Genomic DNA, 19,843 nt, shown 5'->3' on the forward strand with positions numbered 1-19,843 from the left:
AGAGCTACTCAGATCTTTAACTGAAGTAAAAGTAACAATCCTATTGGTTATAAATACTCTCTTAAAAGTCCTGTATTTCAAATCGTACCGAAGTAAAAGTACTAAAGCATCCACATACAGTTAAAATATCAAGAGAAAAAGCACCCCGCTTTGTATATTGCTGGGTAGCTTAACCTGTAGTAATATAGAATAATTAATTAGTTGTTTTATATTTTGTATCAATTATCTAAATCTGCAAAGTAACTGAGGCTGTCGAATGAATGTAGTGGAGTAAAAAGTGCAACTTCCTGCTGAAGTATAAAGTTGCATAAAATGGAAGTACTTAGATATGTGTATACATTGCATATTTGTGTATAAATTGCATATTTGCATATTTTATAAGACATACTACTATAATAGGTCCTAATAAGTAACATTATCGTCAACATTATCTGGAGCCTGCTGTTGTAATCTGTGTTGAAGGTTATACTCTGTTCCTCCTGTTGGGGGCGACGTTGAGCCAGTTTCTCCTCCACAAAGAATATAAAGGAGCTGATGAAAAAAGACGACGACGAGCAACTCCAATTGTCCAAGCCTAACGTCATGGAAAGAGTTACTTTGTTGCAGCGCGCACAGGAATAAACCCAAAGAAACAACACTGACCCGTGGTCTGTGTTGATAATATGTATAAGGAGATTGTTTAGTTGCTGTTTTTGCTTTTGTTTTTTTTGGCTGGAGGGGGGTTGAATTCAAAGGATCGACTGAAGATGCGCAGGGACCTGTTTACAAGGAAAACTTCAGTCCGAGGGAATGCGGAGCAGGCTCACGATGCACAGGGATCCTCATCCCTCTGCTTTCCTTCACGTTGGGCCACTTTGTCTTGAAGATATTTTGATCAAGGATCACTTTTAGGCTCCGTAATAAGTGTCCGACACCACGCGAGGTTGCAGTCCTGTTTCTGAGGATTAAAACCACCGACGGTGCTTTTTGGAGGAGCTCTCTGGTGAAACCAGTTTTTTTGTGTGTGTTTGAACCCATTGTTTGTGATGTAAAAGGAGGAAGAGAGTCCTTCTGTTATGAGGAAGTCACAGTGTTATGGAGCATTTATAGCTTAAAGTTGAACGACTTTTAAGTGTAATAGCAGGAAGACAATGGACTGATAGCCTCAATGGGCTGAGGATGCAAGTGGTCACAGTAGGTCTATTTTAGACTTTTTTGGGGGGAGCAGATAGAAGTAATAGTTTTACATAACTGTTAAATTCTCCTGTGTTTTTACTCAGTGTCAGATCATTAACTTTACATAAGTTATACTGTGCCGTTGCACACCTGATGCAACAGCTGCCATGTAATTTGAGATGAGTTTAAATATTACAGTGAGCTAGTGTCAGATGTTTCCAACAAGGCATGCATCAAGACAGCAGCATCAATATAAACTAGGCACTATGTGCATGTAGAGTTTTCTTTTTTTGCTTGCTTTAGGACCCACTGGAGTATCAAGATGTCAGTGAAAGCCAAAGCAATCTACACTTTTATGAGTGAAAACAAAGAGGAGATCAGCATCCAGGAGAACGAGGAACTGGTTATCTTCGACGAGAACTCGGTGGACGGCTGGTTTCAGGGGGAGAACAGCCGCGGGGAGAAGGGTCTCTTCCCCGCATCCTATGTGGAAGTGATTCGCATGCGCTCAAACTCGAACGTGACCGACTGCTCCATAAGCCCGGCAGGGTCTCTGGGAAACGACTCCTCCTATTTCCCCTCAACCCCGAACACCCCTCTGCATTTGCAGCGGAGTTTCAACGACGACGATGACGACGACGACGACTGGGACGACTGGGACGACAGATCCACGGTGGTGGACGACGGGGACCACATCAGGAGCCCCGGGGCCAACGGGCATGCCCATCAGAGCCCACTGTCCAACAACCCCAATGTGCACTACCGGGCCAAACCACACATGGAGAGACAGGACAGCATCTCCAGCTCCAGGAAGGGCAGCATGGTGGGCCGGAACCTGAACCGGTTCTCCAGCTTCGTCCGCTCAGGGGTGGAAGCGTTTGTGTTGGGTGACGTGCCCATGATGGCGAAGATAGCGGAGTCGTACACCATCGAGATGGGCCCCGTATGGCCCCTGTGGAAGGAGAGCCCACAGCCTTTCTCCTGCTCCATCGAGGACCCCACAAAACAGACAAAGTTCAAGGGCATCAAGACGTACATTTCGTACCGGGTCACGCCGAGCCACACGGGGCGTCCCGTCTACAGGCGCTACAAACACTTTGACTGGCTGTACAACCGCTTACTGCACAAGTTCACTGTGATCTCTGTGCCTCACCTGCCTGAGAAGCAAGCCACGGGGCGATTTGAGGAGGACTTCATCGAGAAGCGCAAGAGACGGCTGATACTGTGGGTGAACCACATGACCAGCCACCCGGTCCTGTCCCAGTACGAGGGCTTCGAGCACTTTCTAATGTGCGCCGACGACAAGCAGTGGAAACTGGGCAAGAGGCGGGCGGAGAAGGACGAGATGGTGGGTGCCCATTTCATGCTGACCCTGCAGATCCCCAACGAGCACCAGGACCTTCAGGATGTCGAGGAGCGGATCGACACCTTCAAGGCCTTCGCCAAGAAAATGGACGACAGCGTGATGCAGCTCACGCACGTTGCCTCGGAGCTGGTGCGCAAGCACCTGGGCGGGTTCAGGAAGGAGTTCCAGCGGCTGGGAAATTCTTTCCAGTCCATCAGCCAGGCGTTCATGCTGGACCCTCCCCACAGCTCGGAGGCCCTCAACAAAGCCATCTCCCATTCAGGCCGCACCTACGAGAACATTGGAGAGATGTTTGCAGAGCAACCCAAGTACGACCTCTTCCACATGCTGGACAAGCTGTCGCTCTACCAAGGCCTGCTCGCCAACTTCCCCGACATCATTCATCTACAGAAAGGTAAAAATCATCCACGAGTAGTTTTAAGAATTCCCTGATGTCCTTATGCATGCAAACTATAAATGTATCCATGCTATAAAATGTTAATGATGATTACATCCATGATCAACACAGATGTTTGGGTGTATCCTCGGCCTCCCATCTGATTTTAATTCCTGCTGCTTCATTCATGTTTGAACCAAATGTCCAAAGACAGCTTCCTATTACAATATTGAAATGATTATACAGTAACTTTTTTCCCCCCAGCCATCAGGCCACATCATGGGCTCTTCATATCACAGCAAATACCATTAATCAGAAGGGCCAAGCAGATTATTAGTGGACCTAAATACTCGTTACTACTTGTTACTTGGTAACAAGTGCTGTAGCAGTCTTCAATTGAGACGAGCAGCAGCTGTGAGAGTTGCTAAGGCTTCAATAATTGTTACGAATAAAACACACAGTTTCTGCTCATGGGAACGAACTGAGCTGATGGCCCGTGGTCACCTTTTGTGCTATTTATTTTGTTATGGATGACAGGTCGGGTCAAATTTTGCCTCCAGCATCTTCCATCATCTCATACACACACGCACACATGCAGACATAATATGTTTTAACCTGAGAATGAAACATAGTGTTTGTAAGTTTTATGTGTCAGACTGTTTGCCAGCAGCATCTGAGGTCACTTGCTCCAACTCCTTGACCCTCACCCACACACACACACACGCACACACACACACTTTACTCACTTTCCACACTCTCTTTAATATGACTGACATCATACAAAGAGTGTCAACAATAACTGTCATTAGAGCCTGAAAATAATTCAATTAATTACAGAATTAGTGATCTCAAACAAAACTAACATCGATATTATGTGTAAAATTAGGCTGCGTCTTTTGGTTTGGAGGTTCTCCTTTTCTTGCTCTCTGGGTTCTGTTCAACGTTTGATGAGACAAATAGGCAAGAGCTTTGTTGCAGTGTAATATTACAACCAACAGCCATGATGTGGCATGATGACTGGGTGACATGGGCAGGGAGTGGCTTATGGATAAGTGATATTTTATCATTTTATTTATTTATTATTTCATCTTAAAAGGTGCTGAACTCCAAATTCAGAACGTATCTATGATTAGGAGATTGCCTCGACACGGCTTTCAACATGGCGGCGGCTGAGCCGGCGGCTATTAGCTAACAGCTCTAAGAGCGCTAACAGCTAAGCAAATGGCCGCTTCCATAACCATGGGTCATTGACAGTAACCGCTGTGTGCACGCGCAGCCGTAAACAACATAAACAAAGCACAGAGAAGCTCGGATTACAACACACACAGAGGAAAAGTGACTTCATTTTACAGCTCAGATAGACATAACACGACTATATATTAACATAGTAAATCATTGTTTGCTGCTAAATGCTCAGAAATTGCTCACAAATTTAAGTACTAATCCTTTTAAAAACTTTATTCTCGTGACACCCTTGCTCATGTATGAGCACAATTGTGGTTAATCAGTGACCATTTTCCTATAACTGTATCTAACATTCCTGATTTGAATTCTCTGTGATGGTTGTGTTTGTGACGGCTGATTTCCATAAACCTCATGGTGAAATATTAGTTCTGCTCAGTTCTGCACGGCAACTCGGGCAGTTTTCTCCTGCGAGCCCTGTTAGATGTTGGTCCAAGACAGTGGGAGAACGGGCATATCAGCATGTCAGCTCTCAAATGAAATAACTGTATCAGCTGTTGGAAGGAAAGGGCTGCTGCCAGTGAGGAAATGTGCTGTCTGTAAATGTTATCATCGTTCCTTCAAACAGCTGGCAGTCATTATCAAACAAAGCCATCTGAATGATGTTAAATGGTCAGTCCACCCAAATCACAAAATAAATGATGTTATTGTTGAACCCCGGCGGTGTCAGATCGTGGAGATAGTTTCGGTTTCACATGTCAAAGTTTTGAGATACCTGGCTCTGAAATATAATTTTTAAATGCTCAGAGCACCACAGAGGAAATTCCATTCACCCCCATCATATCGGGTTGATAAAGGTGGATATCCCCAAAATGCCTGCTTGGCTATGCACCACCGGGGGTATGTAGGAAAATATGTATATTTATATATATATATATATATATGTAATTTTGTTCAATAACACACACTCAGTTCAACACAGTCAAGCTTATGGTGCTAAATGTTGGCTGAAGCTGCATATTGCTGTGTAACTGATATTACTGAGTCAGATGTACGGCTTTATAACTCTTTTTCTACTTGTGCTACTGTTACCATTTTGTATATTTTACCATTGACTTGTAATTGTCGCATGCAGCCACACTGCTAATCAAAAGTTACATTGTGTTTCACTTTAAGGGAATATTATCAAAACTAGGAGGAAAGGAAAAGAGAGAGAGTATACGCATTCATTTCAATGTTCTTTTGCAATCATGTTTGGCATTTTTAATATCACCAAGGGTTTTTGTTTTTACCATAAAAGGATGAAGATAATTATTTTTAAGAAGATGACCAGTTCTTGTGCGGAGGACAAACATGTGCTTTATGCCAATAAAACAAATTATAGAGTAATTGTTTGCAGCATCTAATATTTCGGAGAATAACTTACCTTAAGTTTAATAACATTGTGGCAAGTCAACATACTTTTATACGGGTCATGCATTGCTTGACATATTTTTGTTTCTGTAGTTTAGCTGTACTCTTTTCTAGACTTTACTTGCCAAGAGTAGGGCTGTGTATTGAACCTTGATATCTCCCTGAATCTCATTTGGTCCATAGACTGTATATAAGGAGTGGATGTAGTCACAGTGATGTCACCCATTGGTTTGTGGACTACGGTTTTGAAGACTTGACACTGCATTTCAAATCGCATACTGTTTCTTTTTACTTTTAGTACATACTGAAGCTGTCCTAACAAAGTACGTTCTGTTGCATGCAGTATGCATTCAATTGGGACACACTACTTCGTCATAGCAGCACACCTTTAACTTTGACCCTCTTGCAGAGGATTGTGGGTCAGAAAAACGCTTCAGTTTTCAGAACTGGAGTTTGCCGCCTGGTTTTGTGTTTAGTTTCATACTAAAAGACAACAACAGACGATTAATTACTTGCTCTTTAATTAAATAGGTTGTGATTCCAATCTTGTTGTTTCAGGCACGTAAAGTTGTTGTACATCTGGTTGTGTTAGACAACATTCAACATTTGAGAAGCTTAGTTTCTTTTGTTATTGAAAAAGGAGATTTGTATAAAATGCTTTTATTCCTCATAGCAAGGCATTTAAACAAAAGTATAATTTTGTAATCTGTACTGAGACTCAGGTGTATTGTAGTTTGTATTGGAAACAGTATTCAACATATGTACCGGTACTCAACCGTAGCCAAGAGACAACAACTACTGTATGCGAGGAGGTTGTGAAGCAGTATTTTTGTGAATGCAGAGACCTTTTCCCTCCGCGGAGTCGTCCTTGCCGGCCCAATAACTCCCCTTGATGTGACTTGTGTTCTGCTGAACCAGATGCAGCTGTGGCAACACTCAGAACACACAGGACTGAGGTCAACCTTTTCCGGTGCACTACTCCTCCTCCTCTTCATGTCCTCATTGCTTCTTTCCTGCCTGACTTTGCCCTTTCACTGAGTTCTATAGGAGCTCAGGAGGTTTTTTAACTGTGATCCTGGTGAGCATGTGAACTTCAGGAATGTTAACTGTCTTTGAGACGTGGTGTTGGGCAGGGACTGCATGTGGCCTTGATAAAAGGGATCTTGGAAGGAGAAGATTTTGTCAGGGAAAAAAAAGTGAGGGTGTGCTTACTATCTCATTCTCCCATTTTCTGTGTCCTGTTTTGACTTACTTAACTGATTTTCATTGTCTTTTGGTCTTTGTTGTTGCTCAATCTACCATCAGCCCTGGTTTCAATAATGGAGAAAGTAAATCTGGTCTGGTCCAGAGGCTTGGACTCCTGACAGCGCTCTGCTGTACTTTGAACCTCTGCCAAAACTAACCCCAAAGACCTTGATCTCATTTGAATACCAGGGAAATCTTGATGAACAGGGTTAATTACATTGCATTGTTATAGAATAAAGGGCCTGTGAGGTTTTAGTGTGAGAGGCAGATTTGTAACAATTAGTTGTTGGTAATCCTGGAAATGTATTGTACTGTCTCTTTTGTGTTATTGTACATAATCATAAACTGAGCTGTGCTGGTCTGGTATCAAGCTGGTCTTGAATATTAAATGCGTAACCACTGAGGTTACATTGACAGCAGTGGTAACATGTAAGGTATTCGTGAGAGTAAAGCCAGATATCATGTTCTGTAGATTTTGTACCTGGCAACAACCGGGACTCTAATCAGAGACACAACCACCTCACGTAGCTTTGACCAAACACAAAAGAGTTCACAATAGAGTGAAACCGACCCGCCCCAGGGATTGGGTATCAGTCTGATCTGATCTGGTGATGAAATGTGCGGCGTTGACTCTGCATGCGATCTGGATCTGCATCACCTGTGTCCCCAGAATGACACGTTGAGGAGAGTAAGGCAAACATTTGAGGTTGGATTCTTGTGCATAACCCCCAAAAAGTGATGATTATTGTGGGTTAGCTAGAAAAGACCACACTGGAATAATTGCAGTTTAAAAGGACAAGTTCATAAATTACATAAAACCAAGAGTAACAAGTCATGGCATATGTTCAGTGTTTTCAAAATAGAATGCATCAGACCATAGCTTTTCTCCTTCTATCTCGACTTGTTTCTTTGGCATTTAGATCAAATAGATCCCCCCGTCGCCCTTCAGCTGTAGCTGATAGTGGGATAAAACCTTCTCTGATCCACACCAGAGCGGAGCATTATTCACTTTGAGAATGAGCGAGCTCCCCTGGGACGCTCCCCAGCCCACCAGCCCACCAGCCAGACTTTTAATCTGAAGAGGTTAGTTGTCCTCCATACGGCAACACATTACAACACCACATGCAGGCGCCATCAGTTTTGAAGGAAAAGATATGTAGTTGTCAGTTTTGAGGAAACATGTGCGCCGAACGCCCCCTTGATCTGCAACCAGGGGTTCATCTAATTGTGCCTGCGTGCACACACGAACGTCTTTGTGCGTTTTATCTTGAACCGTTCTCAATATTGTTTCATTTTCTCAAAGGGCTGCCCAGGAGCTCATGCCGTGTTTATATTGTCTTACAAACGTGTTGCAGATTAACATTCCATACACTGGTTACAACACACAAGAAAAAACGCACTGTCAGCAGGTAGGCAAAACCTCAATCCGTGAAACCAGGTGAGGGTTTAAGGAGCGTGCAGTGGCTCAGCTATGGCACCTTTTGAACATTGATTGTATGTCATTGCGTTGGCTACGGTCCCCGTCGCTGTCTGTGGTGACTATGGAGAGCAAACGTTTTCTCTCTCCTCTTAGCTTACTCATAAATCTCGACGAAGGCCCTCGTCTTCACACAAACTGTCAATCCCACATGCCTCTGCATTCCTGTCTGTGCTGGCCCAGAGCGCTGCTGTTTCACACCGAAGGAGATTACAGATGTCTCCAAGAACTCGGCCTTTACCACGGCCACCTCCCTCCCCCCCTCCTACTCACCGAGAACGGCAGATTATGTGGTGAAGTGTCATTAGACTGAATAAGGCATGAGGTAAGAGAGGAGTTAGCTTATTTTGAAAAGACTAGCGCCATAGCTATTCTACATATTTTTTGGGATATTCTGTCCCGCTCATGATAATAACTGGAACTGGACAAAACATTGATACCTTTCAGTGCACAACGCAGTCTAATAAACCACCGGCGCCAACCATGACGTCCGTTACAACAGATTGTACACTTCTCTTAACACTGTGTCAACAAAAGCTGTGTTCACAAAGGAGTGTCAGTGATAGCTTGCTATCGTAGCTGACTTCTCAAGTTTAAATTAGGCTGTAGCTATTAAGGCCATGTTCAGACAAACAATAGCCTTGCTAAAAATGCAGCCTCCTCATTCTGTTCGATGGGACCACTGCATTGGCAGTGGGGTTGTGCCAAGTTGAACCTTGCTCAAGTTTTGCATCACACCAATGCGAAGCCATTCGGCACACACTGAAGTGGCCAAATAAGTATGCTATCGTCAGTCTGAAAGCCTGCTAAGCATGACAAAGCACTGGGGAAAATATGGCAATCATATAACATTGAATACAAGGTGTTTTTACTCGTAATAAGTAAGTGACAGTTCACTTGGTAAGATTTCTTGAAATAGGAAGTAATATTTAGGCCTTTCAAGATAAAAAATAGTTCTTCAAATAAGCTGAGAAAACTCAATTTGAGCTTTATTTCACTAGCATTTGGAAATGGTGTGTCATTAATGTTATAAGATACCTTGTAACAATTAGATACATATACTTGGTAATATGTTTTGTCGTTAGCAGTATAGCCTCACAGCTGGAAGCGTTCTGTGTGCAGTTTGCATGATCTCTCTGTCTGCATGTTTTTCCTCAGGCCCAAAGAAAGCCTTTAGCTGTGAATGTGTTTGTCTGTTCATATATTTTTGGCCTTGTGAAAGACAACCTGTGCAGGCAACCTATGCAGGGTGTACACCTCTTACTCAATGCATGCTGGGATAGGCTTCAGTCCCCGACGAGCCTGAACAGGAAAAGAGGTTATGGAGGTTGACTCTCCAAATCCCTGCATTGTTATGAATAAATGGAAAATAGAAGTAATCTAAAGCATCTGCATTTGCTCATGTTTTCATCAATTTATTCTTTGGCACCATGTTCACCAGTTAGCTCACAGATTAATTGTTTTGTTCTGGCTCTGTCCATTGAGCTCCAGTGCAGCAAAAGAAACCCCAAACTAAAACTTAGAATCTTTGTCACGTTCAAAGATTACATTTAGTGTCCTAATCTTTTCCCTCCCCTGACAGGAATGAAGCTTTAACTGTCTGGGTTGGATTCTGGGTTGTCTGCCAATGTAGCTGTAGTCATGGTAGCGCTGACAAGATGCTCGCGGTTGCAAAGGAGACGCCATTCCCTTTGAGGAGAGGACATTGTTAGCTGTTGCATTCTCTGGTCTTTTCCCCGTGTCACGAAGAAGCACATCATAAAAGTCAGGTCAATGGAAAACCCTCGTCATTTGACCGAGAGTTTCATTTGGTAGTCGGATCGGCCAAACGTCTTTCATCATAGGCACATCTTGCATTTTTTAGATTTGAGCTGCCCCGCTAAAAAGTTATTGCAACACTTCTCGGTAGACAAAAGTTACAGGGCAAACAGAACACAGGAACGCATCCATCTGTTTTGTAGCAAAAGAGCTCAGACTGTTTTAGATTAATTTAATGTCACAATCAGAAACTGAACAGAACACTCTTAGACCCAGAGGGACCATTACTACACAAAACAATTGTGATGTAACAGTTAATGTTGACACAATCATTTCTTTTACTTGATGCGTGATGACGTAACAGCTTAGAAAATATTTTGTATCCATATCCAGTCCAACTTTTGATTTCACTGTGACATCACCGTATTTTTCATAAAAATGCATGAAACATAAGCTGAAAAGGGATGAAATAAATCCCTTTGCAGTTGAATGTTGAAAGATACACAGGGCTATTAGTGGTGATTGATTACACTTCCCTTCAAGATCAGCGCTGAGCATATCCCTCTTTATAAACATGTCTGACAGGAGCGTGGATTTCTAACATCATCTGTGTGAAAGTGAAGTTTATAATAGTTTTAGATGAGATTCTCTGCAGCCTAATAAAAAAACAAAAATAGCTGTCGAACATTTCTTTGCATGGCTTACATTAACAGCTTTAATTCGAGCTATGGGAAGCTTAATGTCCTATTTCTTTGAGTGTAACAGTTGCAGTCATGGTCAGTAGTAGATGTGCACAAAGCGCATATCGAGCGAGCAGAGGAAATTGCCCGATCGCAGATTAAGCATTTCTGGTAACTAATTCCCTGTGCAGGCTGGAGAGGGTGGTTCTGTTTTGAACATTCCTCATCCCTGAAGTAATAATAAAAAAAAAAAGAATTGGAAATATTTGTTTCAGTGTCCCGTAGCCAATTAGCCCCAAAGATAAATGGAAAAGGATATTTGAGATGGCATAAATCGGTTGTGAGCACATTCCAGCTCAGGACATAAACTCCAGCTCTGTTTTTATCTGTTTATCTGATTGGCTGGTGTAAACACCATTACCTACTGTTAGCTTACTCAGCAGTAGGCTTTTTCATGTTTGTGTATCTTCAGGGTTTTTAAGACCCACATTAAACACAGATATGACAGACCTTTTGACCCTGCCATGCAGTCTTGAAGCTGTGCCTCAGTTTTTCTTCCTCTCTTCTCTTCTGAAGACTCCCTTTCTGCTGTATGTTCAGCTCTTCTGTACATCTCCTCTACTGTCTATCAAACTCTACTGTCAGTATTAACTTTGCCTTCTCGTTACTAACAGCCCAGTTAAACCAGCATTTCAAATCACAAAATGTTGCAGTCAAATTTCTTTCTTTCTTTGGAATTGCCACAGTTAATAATTTAAACTGTGGGGTAGATGTAAATATGTACTTTATTTAGCCTCAACTTCAACTTCAGGAACTTTGAATTTTCTGCTGTCTTGACAGTGCTGACATTTGATGGAAGGGAGCGCCACAGGGAGGAGGCTTATTGCTCCATTCACTTTAATTTAATCTTCCTCTGTCAGAGTATAAACTTCTCCACAATGATGAATGGTTACAGGAAGTTATGTGTGATATGTTCAAGTAGCAGTATGTCTCAGTAGAAGATATTTGTTGTCGCGGCTATTTTCATTTACTTATTGAGAGATCAACGGGGAACAAACGCCTCATCAGTTCACCGCGGTGCTTGACTCTGACGTCAGCAGCGCCGTCCACACACACAGCCCTTCACTAATGCTTAGTGTTTTGTGGTGACAAGCCTCATTTGTCGTCGGTTGAAAAATGTTTCTGTTTACTCGTCTGAATAACATCCACTAATCTTACTCAGTCACGTTAGTTCTTCCCAAGTTTGAAGTCTTGGAACCAAATTCACAGATTAGTTTATTTTACAATTCACTGATGAGTCATTCTGATGACGCACATTTGTCAAATGTGACAAATGTGGCACATTTGTCACCTTGTCAAAATGTTGATACTCGCACACCACATCAGCTCATGTTATGTGTGTAATACATTGGACCTGCACATTACAAGGGCAGCTGATTGAAACAACTTAAAGAGGCTCAACTCCAGTTTAATGACGCCTCCACTTTGGGATTAAACAGGAAGAAATGATTTAATCAGCTGTGACTTGAAACCATGGTCCCAGATGAGAATGAGTTAAAATTAGAGACACTTCGCTTGAAACTGCTGTTTGCAAATGTTTGGCTCTTAGAAGGATCTGCAGTTTTGTGGAGAGCTCAGCTATATTGAAGTGGGGAATTTCCTCAACACTAAACACAAGCAAGCAACACACACTGTAAACAAATACACATATCTTAAAGCGGGACCTCTGTTCTCAAGTTGTGTCAAATGGAGAGAAGATAGATGAAGACGTCGAGAAGAAGTGCTGCACTTCCGGAATTCATCACCGCAGTGACCTCGGGCTGTGGGAATGAGGAATCCAGCCTGAGTTCAGTTCCCCGAAGGGTTGTGACCATAATTAATCTTGACTATCCTCGTTCTTTTTCTCTCTGTCTGACACACACACACACACACACACACACACACACACACACACACACACACACACACACACACACACACACTGTATGACTGAAACTAGTCAGTGTGTCTGCAGCTTTTTAAATGTCTTAAAAAGCATTGCATTTAGTTAGAAGGTCTTGGCAGCAGTGTTAATTATAAAATGTTTGTGTTCCCAATAATCCCAATAAACACTTAAACCATGAGTGGGATTGTTGCTGCAGTGGATTGTATGTGCAGGAGGCTGTTCATTCCCACTGTCACTACAGCTAGCTACTGTAGCTAGCTGTAGCTACAGTAGCTACGGCTAGCTACTGTAGCTAGCCGTAGTGAAAGCTCATCATGTCATAATGGGTCGATTTTAACTTAAATGTATTAATCATTTTAGAAATGGTTAATCCATTTATTCACTTGTACTTCCACTTTTGCAAGCCCAGGGTTGCATTGATTGAATGAATTATATGACGAGGAACCACTTTTATATACTACTGAGAAGTACTGAAAAAAAGAGATAAAATGATAAATAATTCGAGGCCATATTGTCCCCATGGGTTGAAACAGGTACTGAATTTGCATTCTATGTGGCTATAAAAAGGTCTTACGCAAATTTGACTTGGCGAGCCCTGCCGACGCCCTGCTAGAAAGCCCTATTTGTGTTTTTAGCTCCCCTGCACACTGTTGTTCCCTTTCTTTCCCCTTCTCTCCCTCCTCTGTATCTACCCAGCACAGAGCCATAAAGCTGTCACATGTGAAATAGTTTAATTCTCTCTTTGGCCACAGCCGTAAAACATGAGGTAGCCAGTCTGGTTGGGCAAGATAAACAAAATCCGGCGACTCTCCAGACCACTGGCCATCATAATATCAACTTGGTGAAAAGAGGCAGAGAGCCTTGAGTGGGAAAGAGGGATTGTTTTTATATAATAGTTGGAAACTCACACAGCTTTGCTTTTTATTCGGCCACAGTTTTTCTTTTGGTAGCTTGTATTTTCGGCTTTAATAGTATCGTTTTGCGTAATTTTAGAGAGCAGATTTAGCTGTGAGGAAGAGCACATTTTGCATTAACTGATCCCAAACATTTGGATTCAAACCCCCCTCCCCATCATCATGCATGTACACACACACACACACAACCATGAGTGCCTTTCCTTTATGTCCCACAGACATGCTATCTGGTGATGCACATTCTCCTCTCATGTGGAAAACAGAATACATGAATGTAGGTCACCGCCACAGACTATCGTCCACACGCCTCCTTGCTGGAACAGACTGAAAGTGCTGTTCATGCTTTCCCAGACTTCTGCCAGGAATTCCATACAAAATCCAGGGCGGCATGAACTCACAGATACAGTTAATGGATTAAACCTGCAGGCTGCAGCGGATACGTTAAAGCCGTAACATCTAGTGCGTGCAAACTAGGTTCTGCTAGCGAGCTCAACTGCATGACAGTCTTCCTGTTATCGAGCTCAGCTTGTATGAGACTGAGGCGGCCTCACTAATCCGGTGGGAAATGCAGTGTGGCGACATGCCATTCGTCTGCCATGTTCTTCCCTTGGAAAGTGACGTCATGTTCCGTCTGGGGGAATGTGGCCACAACTTGTCGACAACATACTGAAACTAGACGTTTGGTATGCAACTGAAACAAAAAGTAATTGTTTCTGTACAGCTTTACAGGAGTGAATTAGCTACACTGTTGGTGTTGCTGAGTGCCACGGAGGAGATATTGGTTCAACACTACGATAGCAGTTTTTTTTCATTTATTACAACATAGAGGAATACAGACCCACCCAAAGCCCACAGAGCAATAACAATCTCAGACTGTTTTTAAACTCTGCTGAACTTTTATTACAACTTTTGTTACAGGGTTTTTATTTGTGTGCTTTCATCAGGAGCACATTTTTACTGCTTTTCAGTAACTCCATACGTCATCTTATCATCGCCAACAGCTTATTGGGACGTTGCTCTGTGTAATGTCCTGCAGCTTTCTCAGCAACTATATTTTGTAGAAAGCAGTCCCTTTATGAAAACGGTTGGGCGATCTGTGGATAATTCAGAGCAACTACTACTCAATGCTGTGGGCAGCACAAATATAATATACCTTCATTGTACTGAGGTGAAGACAGAAATCGGTCAAAAGAAAACCTCAAAACCTAAGAAGTAAAACTACCTGCATGGCTTAGATACCTCCATGTGATAAAACATGTTTTTGTTGTATTTGGGTGGAGGCACAAACGTCAAAGATGCCAATTTCACATAAACGTCTATTAGGATAAAATTATAAAGTGATGATAATTTGCAAAAATATGGCTGTAAACTGCAACTTAACTGGGTGTTTATTTATTGTAATTTTGATGGCCTTTAAACAGTCTAATGGTTTTGCAATAACAGTTTACCAAAAATGTCACCGCCTTTTTGTGATTCGAATATTACAGATTTTTAGAATAATATAACTTTTCTTCTTCACCCCAAGGTGCCTTTGCCAAAGTGAAGGAGAGCCAGCGGATGAGCGACGAAGGGAAGATGGACCAGGACGAGGCCGACGGCATTAGGAAACGCTGCCGGACGGTCGGGTTCGCCCTCCAGGCAGAGATGAGCCACTTCCACCAGCAGAGAGAGGTGGACTTCAAAGACATGATGCAGGCCTACCTCACGGAGCAGATCGCCTTTTACCAGCGTGTTGTCCAGCAACTGGAGCGCACCCTGCACATGTACGACAGTCTGTAAAGACACCGAACTGCTGTCCAGTTCAAGATGCCAAATAAAAAACACAGACGAGAAAGGAAGATCCAAGTCTTCACTCTTTTACCGAGGCGATTAGTGTTCGTCATGTTTGGTTCAGTTGGAAAAGACTTGCAGATAAGTTGAGCAATAGTTAGTAGAAAGACACACAAAGCCAGTCAGTCTTTCCCTTTGATGGATTCAAAGTCACTTTGTTTTTTCAAGACCTACTGTACCTTGTCATTCCTGAAATACACATCCCATAGGCAATGTCACAGGACATTGTTAATTTGACATAATTTAAGGTGTTTGAAACAATAAAATAAGAATGTAGGTTCCGTATTCATAGCGAATCTGTAGTTGATTGTTCTAAAGTGTAATACCATGAAACGGGTCCTGTTTTGAAATTGTCCCCTTCTCTCCAACATCATGCACTTTGTTTCTAATTTCTTGAACCCCCCCCATATATTTTGGTTTATTTACAACATCTGATAAACAATCCAGTCACAGGTTTTTCTCCTTGGACCTTGAAAAGAGCGTATTTCTGGCCAAACTAGTGCACTGCATACTTTCACCATCATTTTGTTGAGTGCTCACCTTGCTCAAGTCTTCACTGCATTGAAATTGGTATTTGTGACTTGAACTCTTAGGACAAGTCACAAATGTCTGTCTAAACTTTGCACCATGTGGAAGACTTACTGAAACTGCACAAATCAGTTTGTTTTCTTGCGATTTCCATGCATTTAGTGCCTTTAAGGATCTGGAGCAATCTGATGGAATATTTTTAAATAGGCCATTTGTCTGTAGAATGGCTTGCATTTTATTGGGGGAATTATTACAAATGAGTTGCATTTAGAACAAATTTGCACATGTTTTCATACACTAGTGTGTGTTGGTGTGTGTGTGTTTGAGTGTGTGTTTGTGGGTGATTATGCGTGGGTGAGCGAGTGAAATGAGTCAACTACTGCGCTGATCAATTCCCTTTTTCACGGTGGAAAACAAAAAGATATATATTCTTTTCTGTTGCAGCAGGTTTATCTAGCCAACTAGTATTAAACTGAAAGTGAGATAGCTGAAGTGTATTAAGTGGTTTTGTGAAGCAGAACATCAAGTTGACATTTCAGTGTTTAAGACCAAATTCTTCCTGTTATTAGAGTTTTGTGATCAATGTAATCTGGGTCAAAAATCAGTATGATTTCATGTTGATATCAAGTATCTTAAAAATCTAATGCTCAAATAACACCACATTATATCAATCATCTATATACGCTGTAGCCATTATAACTAATATACGCTTCTTTGCTTTCGTGCCATGAGTTTGATGAGAAGATCGATGCCACTGTGATGTCTGTCCGTTGATTATAAAGCTACAGCTAGGAGATGGTTAGCTTAGCTTAGCACGAAGACTGGAAAGAGTTGGAAGCAGCTAGCCTGGCTCTGTTCAAATCATATCTAATACTCACTCATTAAAAATGTTATATTTCGTTTGTTAAACCTGCACAAAAAACAGAGTGTAAAAACTTCAATATGTGGTTTACACCCAGTGAAACCGCAACTTGTCATTTTTTACACTTGGGTTTTGTACGGATTAACAAAATTAAGTATCCCCCTGTTTCCAGGCAGTATGCTAAGCTAAGCTAACAAGCCAAGAAAGACAGCAAAATGCTGAACTTTTCCTTTATTAATAATACCTTAATGCTCTCCTTCCAGCTGTGATCACAGTGATGTATCACTTTTTACATTTAGTTTCTCACATTTAGTGTACTAACGCCCCACCGTGAGGATCCGAGTCCCACTCTTCACTGCTTGATGTTTATAACTAAATTAGAGATGTTCCAGTAACATTACTCATCCTGTTTAACAAGAGAGGAACAAAATTCATGGCAACTTGCGGTTTGACGAGACTATCTTAAGCGTCGTGTTAACCTATTTATGTGGAGCCTGCGTTTGCAATTATAAGCATTACCTCAAGAAGTACAGGGAATGTTTCTGTGTGCTTGACACGCTTCTCCTCAAGCCAGTGTTCATTCCTGAGTTGTGGGACACTGATTCTTCATTTTGATGGAAGAGGGGTTGATCTCTCAGTGGTGTGTGTTGGGTGTGGATGAAACGTGAAAAGGAAACATAATGTTTGTGACATCTCTGCCGGGTGTTTGTGAGATTCAAAATGTGAAGTTAGAGCCTTATTATGGTTCTCTCTCAACAAAGAAGTGCTGATTCAGTGCAGGTTTCTCAGTAAACAAATGGTGTGTGTTTGTGTGTGTGTGTGTGTGTGACTCAGATATGAGTGTCTCAGTTACTGGTACTGTTCAGTCCACATCTGCAGCCTTTAACTCTTTGCTGTCTAAATGTGGTGTTGTTTATGGTTTATTTGTGAACAACCCTTTGCTTTTCATACTTCAGCATTTTTTTTTTTCTGTCAGCATTTGCACTCATCGCCGTTCTCCGAGACCAAAGAAGTCAGACATTTTCTACTGGGGCTTCCTTTTTTTTTTTTTTAACTCTGTTAGGTTGAAGTGAAATTGAATGTGCTCTCTGGTTTTGTAATTGAATCTGTTCTACTCTGAGGAAAATGTGAAGGGAGCGTTTTAAAAAAAAACTAAAAAACATTCCACAAAGAAACTGTAAAGGACACCAAATGAGAAGACAGATTTTGGGCAAATAAAAAGACATGCAAGGTGCACAAGAACAAAAAACAGTCAAAGAGGTGCTCAATTAGGTTTCATAATGACATTTTCCTCTCATGTTCCAAAGCTGCATGACAAGTTGAATGCCAGGCATTTTACACAGGTGACTGTTTCTTGACATGGATGTGTGACCCGGGTGAGTTGCAGGAACTCTATGCTTTAGTTTCAGTCTCTGAAATAACAGATGGTGATTTTTCCGTAAGTAATTGGTCACTTGATTTAAGGGAAGGGGACCTAAACATGTTAATAAAAGCAATGATGGTGATCGCATGCTGTCTTTCTCTTCTTTGTGGATTTGTACAGCACTATTGTGAGTTTGTTTCCATGCAGACGTTATATCTATATAGGTATTCTGTTTTATAGTGCGAGCGTCATATTTTATTTACAGTTACCCATATAACTCCTCTCTTAAGCATAAACAACAATTTACCAAAGAAACACTGAAGAAAATCTGGGACACTGAAACATTCGCCCGCTTTAGCCCATGAGCGTTTGTTTTCCGTACTGTTGTTGTCATATTTCTTCCCATACTTAGTACACAAGGATATTTGTGAGCGGGATGCGATGACACACACACAAACAGTTTGTCCCGATTATAACCAAAACAAGGACAGCCAGGAGCTGCTATCCAAAGTTCTGTGTACACGCAAACAAAAGAACACATTGACGTAGCACAATTAATGACACACAGAAGAAATGTGCGCACATCTTGCTAGAAGTCTGAATAGAGCAGAATTCTTGACATCAGATTCAAGGTTGGTTTGGAGTGGACAATCTGTTAGGTCTATTATCTGTTTAGTTGACCAGAAAGCATTTCTTCCTGTGTTTCTAGCCATGGTAACGCTGTGGCTGGCATTGTCAGACAGTTGCTTCAGACTGAAATATCTCTATTCTATTGGATGGGTTGCCATGACATTTTGTACAGACACTCACAGCTACTGAGGTTTGTGATTCCCTAACTTTTCCTCCAGGACCACCAGAGAGGTTAACCGTTTTGGTTTTGACTAAAATATCTAGACAACTTCTTGATGGATTACTTTGGCATTTGCATGGTCCCTAGAGATGACGCATTCTTCTAACTTTTGCGAACACTTAAAGTGGCAGCTAACCCCAAAATACAGCAGTTTCATGTTGGAACTATTTTCTTTCAACCATAGTTCCTTTAGAAAACTGCTCACAACAAGGTCTCAGGATTGTAACCGGGTCGTGATTTCTGGAAACAGACATTGCTGCTGAGTTTTTCAAATGTATTTTTTGTCGCTTTGAGCATCACAAGCCGAGTGCCATATTGTCCCATTATATTGGAGAGAAGGAAAACATCTCTCCAGCCGATATCACCTGAACTAGGAAATTAACGACAAAACCATCTAGTTTGATAAATAGCAATACAGGTTTCCCTTTGAGGAGAGCCTAACAAACAAATTGCGGGATGAATAAAGTATCTATCTATCTATCTATCTATCTATCTATCTATCTATCTATCTATCTATCTAACAGAGTCGCTAGCATGGCAGCACCCTCTCAGTATTACGTCATATTCATTTTAACATGGCGGCACCTGGACCGACGGTTAGCAGCTAACGGTGCTAACAGAAAGAACAGTGCAAGTAACAGGGCGGCGTTATTGGCAGTAACCATCGTATGAGCGCAGCACAGAGTGATGGGGATTAGCTAGCCGGTGGGGCAACCACACTGAGACTCACATTCACCAACACGGACACGCGGCCGGACCGGCTACGTTAAAAAAGCACAGAGGCTCGTATTACAGCACACACAGAGAGGGCGAGTCACAGCATTATCTCTCAGTGCACCACATCTGAATTTTGTACTTTTAAGTATACTTATTTAACTTATGAGATAGCATATGTTTAT

General features: G+C 41.9%; 1 protein-coding gene across 1 annotated transcript; it reads left to right on the top strand.

Moving 5' to 3' along the window:
* Positions 1-571: 571 nt before the first annotated feature.
* Positions 572-18,219, top strand: snx33 (sorting nexin 33). The gene is made up of 2 exons (XM_079162570.1): positions 572-2,915; positions 15,037-18,219. The coding sequence occupies exons 1-2, from the start codon at positions 1,478-1,480 to the stop codon at positions 15,288-15,290; spliced, it is 1,692 nt and encodes a 563-aa protein (XP_079018696.1). The 5' UTR covers positions 572-1,477; the 3' UTR covers positions 15,291-18,219.
* Positions 18,220-19,843: the final 1,624 nt, after the last annotated feature.

This window comes from Pholis gunnellus, assembly GCF_910591455.1.
Source record: "Pholis gunnellus genome assembly, chromosome: 7".
In the NCBI taxonomy this organism is placed as follows: domain Eukaryota; kingdom Metazoa; phylum Chordata; class Actinopteri; order Perciformes; family Pholidae; genus Pholis; species Pholis gunnellus.